The sequence below is a fragment of the Mesitornis unicolor genome, unplaced genomic scaffold, assembly GCF_000695765.1.
Source record: "Mesitornis unicolor isolate BGI_N332 unplaced genomic scaffold, ASM69576v1 scaffold53941, whole genome shotgun sequence".
NCBI lineage: Eukaryota > Metazoa > Chordata > Aves > Mesitornithiformes > Mesitornithidae > Mesitornis > Mesitornis unicolor.
The window spans coordinates 22-4,464 of record NW_010164164.1 but is presented as its reverse complement, the minus strand read 5'-3'; the positions used below and the strand labels follow the sequence as shown (position 1 = coordinate 4,464).

The window sequence follows — 4,443 nt, the reverse complement described above, 5'->3', positions numbered from 1 at the left end:
CCAATATACTCAAATATATCCTAATACACCCATACATACCCCATACACACCCCAGGATGCCATTGGCCTTCTTGCCCACCAGGCCCCATTGCTGCTCATGTTCATCTGCTGTCCCCAACACCCCCAGCTCCTTCCCAGCCACTCGTCCCCAACCCTAAAGCCCTGCATGGGGTCACTGCAGGACCCAGCACTTGGCCTTGGTGAACCCCATCCCATTGCCCTCACCCCATGGATTCAGCCCAGCCAGGTCCCTCTGCAGAGCCTGTGTACCCAGAACAGATCAGCACTGCCCCCCAACTCGGTGTCATCTGCAAACTGAGGGAGCACTTGATCCCTCATCCAGATCAGTGATCGAGGTGTGAAACAGGACTGGCCCCCAAAAAACGATTGGAATGACTTCCGTGTCACGTCCTCCCCACAGGTGTTCTGCGTGGGTCTGTGGTGCCTGGATGAGTACTGGTACTACAGCGTTTTCACCCTCTCCATGTTGGTTGCATTCGAAGCTTCTCTGGTCCAGCAGCAAATGAGGAACATGTCAGAGATTCGAAAAATGGGCAACAAGCCCTACATGATCCAGGTAATCAGAACCAGAGAGGATCGTGCGGGAAATCTGTGATGTGTTTTAGCTGAATTGCTGTTTCTTTTTCCCATTCTTTTCCTCTGACCCGTGCAGGGCTGTTAAAAGTGATCGGTTTTGGTTATTTTTCCCCCTACAGGTTTACAGAAACCGCAAGTGGCGCCCCATTTCCAGCGACGAGATCATTCCAGGGGACATCGTTTCCATTGGTAATGACTTGCACGATGGTTGTAATTTAAAGCTTCCTTAAAATCTGCTGCTTTCTGGTGCTTTAAGTTGAATCAGGCGTAGAAATCTTCACGGTTTCGGTCAGGTGCTTTTGAGGACTTTGACTCATAGGCATCACAATTCAAAGGTCCAAGAGATTAACTCTTGGGCTGGATTTCTTTAAAGAAAGGTAAATACTTAAATAAATCAGCCTCAGAGTTTTCAGCTGAGGATTGTGAAGAGGAAGAGTCCTCTTCCTCCTGACAATATCATCCTAGAATGGAAAGGGGAAGGGCAGATCTCTCTCTGAACCCCCTTATCCTCAAACTACCCCAGGATGTGAGCCCTGACTGGCAATAAGGACGAAGTAACTTAACAGAGACCTAAAAATCTTCAAACCCTTTCAATTCTCGGCAATGCTGAGTGGGTTACGTGTGCAGGGGTAGATTTGACAGCTCATGGGAGATCTGAAGCTTTAGGAATCTCCTCTATCTGAGCTAAACTGAGCGAGAGCTGTGCCCTGTCGGATAAATACCCAAACAGCAGTCACTTCTTTGAGCTGCTTCTCAGTTCTAATGTCTTTTAATGTTTGACTGCAGGCCGATCTCCTCATGAAAACCTCGTGCCCTGTGACGTGCTGCTGCTACGTGGGAGGTGCATCGTGGATGAAGCCATGCTGACGGGAGAGTCTGTGCCCCAGATGAAGGTCTGTGACATCTCCTCTGCGCTGGCCCTTTGCTCCAACCTGGAAAAACAAAAGAGACCCAAGCCACTGCTGTGTTTTCCAGTGGGAATTCCTCTCTTTTTGTGAATGCTGACCCAGTAGCCTGGCCTGGGCTGTCAGTGATTGATGGTCCCTGGTAAATGAGAAACAGAAGTGTCTGTTTTGTCTGGCCATCTCTCCAGCTTTTGGGTCTGAACTCCGTCGGGTGGGCACGGCGTCACCCTCCTACACATTCCCCAGTCTGGATTCCTTTGGCTGAGGAGAGGTGGGAGGAGGAACAAGTGTTAAGCACATCAAAACCCCTGAATCTTCCTTCTCTTTTGTGCCAGCGGGTGACTTAATGATAAAGCAATGCTTGCAGAGCCTCCCTTGCTGACTTCAGTGCGCCAAGGGTGGACTAGTCCCCCGAAATCAGAATTTCCACAGATGCCAGGGTTTAAGCCCAGACCAATGGGGAGCTGAAGGGTGTGTTAGGATCTAGATTCAGCTTAGGCCAGGGTGAAGTGAAGCTGAGAGCATCTCATAGGATGAGAATAGAAAAGAATACTTCAAGTTTACTTGTTTACAGGAGTGATTTTTGAACCTTGTCCTGCAGGAGCCTGTGGAGGATCTCAGTCCAGAGCACATCTTGGACATGCAGACAGATTCCCGCTTGCACATCATATTTGGGGGAACAAAAGTGGTGCAGCACATCCCGCCCCAGAAAGCCAGCACAGGACTGAAACGTATGTACCTGCACAAACGCCCTCTGAGAGGATGGGCTGTCCTCTTGTGGCTTTATTTGAAGTGGCTGGATACAACTTTTGAGTCGGTCTCCTTGGCCCTGTTGCTAATGGTTTACTTAAAATACCACAGCAGTCTGATAATCAATTAAAGTTGATTATTTCCCCTTGTAAGCGAGAGGAGGGTGTAGCTTTGGGTGTTTTCTGGCTGTGTTAATCACAGAATGTCAGGAGTTGGAAGGGACCTGGAAAGCTCCCCCAGTGCAACCCCACTGCCAGAGCAGGATCACCAGAGCAGTCACACAGGAACACGGCCAGGGCTTTGGGTGTCTGCAGACAAGGAGACTCCACAACCTCTCCCCAGCCTGGGCCATGCTCCATAACCCTCACACTGACAAAGTTTGGCCTCATCTTCAGCTTGAGCCTCCTGTGCTCCAGCTTGGGACCATTGCCCCTTGTCCTGGCATTGGCCATCCCAGAGCAGAGCCTGGCTCCTTCCTCCTGACACTGCCCTTTCCCAATGGATCCCCAGCAATGAGGGCACCCCTCAGGCTCCTCTGCTCCAAGCTCAAGAGCCCCAGCTCCCTCATAAGGGAGATGCTCCACTCCCTCCATCACTTTGTGGCCCTGCTGGACTCTTTCAAGCAGTTCCTGTCCTTGACCTGAGGGCCCAGAACTGGACACAATATTCCAGATGCGGTCTCACCAGGGCAGAGCAGAGGAGAACCTCTGTGACCTACAACCACCCCTTCTCATCCACCCTTCTAGAGGCTAAGCCTCTAAAAGATGTACACTGAGCTTGCTGTCTGTTCCCATTCCAGCTGTGGATAACGGGTGCGTGGCGTATGCTCTGAGGACCGGCTTCAACACATCTCAGGTAAGACGTGAATGCGCCTTCCACCTCTGTCTTCACAATGCTGGTTGTGTTGTTCAGCACTTGGCTGTCAGGAAACCCTTGCAAAGTAGAGCAGGGAGGGGAATAGAAATCAGGGCATTAAAACTACTTGTTTGAAAAGGAAGAAACCAGGTTGGTTTCTGTGTGTCAAGTGGTCTGGTGGTCGATGGAGAAGCCTGGGAGTCAGGATTTAGGGTTCCTGGTGTGGCTGGCCACACTGTGTGTATGCTACAACCTCTGCTTATCCCTGTTTCTGTAATTTATAATTGTTGGGAAGGGGCATTTGAGAGCGTTTGTAGAGACTGGAGATGTGAACGTGAGTTTTTCCAATTGAAAATTGAAGACAGCTTCAAAGAAACCTTCAATTTAAGTGACTTAGGACCAGGTTTGGGTTTTTCTAACAGATTAATTGTAGAAATGGGAGTAAGTTTTCAGGCTCTGGCACCAAAACACCAGCGTGTACCTTAAAAACTGGGTTTCATACATACTTTTAACAAACTACTGCATGCCACAGAGGTAGCTTCTTGCACTGAAGGCTGTTCTTCTCAGGGGAAATTGCTTCGTACAATCCTCTTTGGGGTGAAGAGAGTGACAGCCAATAACTTAGAGACCTTCATTTTCATCCTGTTCCTGCTGGTCTTTGCCATTGCTGCTGCAGCATACGTCTGGATCGAAGGTGAGATTTCTTCTTGCCTCTTCCAGGTCTCTACACAGGACCTGTACCAAAGCTTGTGGGAAGGACAGTTGACGTAATTTCTGAAAGTTACAAATAGCTGGGTTGGGCTGCGCCAGTGTTTCAGTGTAGGGGCCCACACTGCATTCTGGATGCTTTTCTTGCCCTCCCACAGCCCTTCGTAGGTAGGTGAGCTTCTTTGTGGTACTCGTCTTAGTCCCGTGGGGCGCGCAGGCTGAGGATGAGGAGGTGGACAGCTCTCCTGTTTCATCCTGCAGGCACCAAGGATCCCAGCAGGAACCGGTACAAGCTCTTCCTGGAGTGCACTTTAATACTGACGTCGGTCGTTCCGCCTGAACTTCCCATCGAGCTCTCTCTGGCTGTCAACACCTCCCTCATCGCCTTGGCCAAGCTCTGTAAGTACCAAGCCTGAAGAGCAAAACAAAAACCAGCGTTGCCTTCTTACACCTGAAACCATGGGGATGTTGGTGAGGAAATGAGTGTGAAATCACTGCGGTGTCCTCAGTTTCCACGCAGGGATGGTATGGGTTTAAACCTCAAAGAAATTAGGAGGTGTGTGCTTTGAAGTGGGTCTTAAATCAAGTCTAGGAGGGAATACAGACTTGGAGAGGAGTGGCTGCCTGG

The 4,443-nt window shown here is 49.9% G+C and overlaps 1 protein-coding gene across 1 annotated transcript; it reads left to right on the top strand.

Moving 5' to 3' along the window:
• Nucleotides 1–343: 343 nt before the first annotated feature.
• Nucleotides 344–4,231, top strand: LOC104548223 (manganese-transporting ATPase 13A1-like; the record flags this gene model as incomplete). Its single annotated transcript, XM_010194175.1, has 7 exons — nt 344–577; nt 717–786; nt 1,384–1,490; nt 2,104–2,233; nt 3,052–3,107; nt 3,675–3,801; nt 4,077–4,231. Coding segments are annotated over 7 exons (879 nt in total), but the record flags the coding sequence as incomplete, so codon positions are not given.
• Nucleotides 4,232–4,443: the final 212 nt, after the last annotated feature.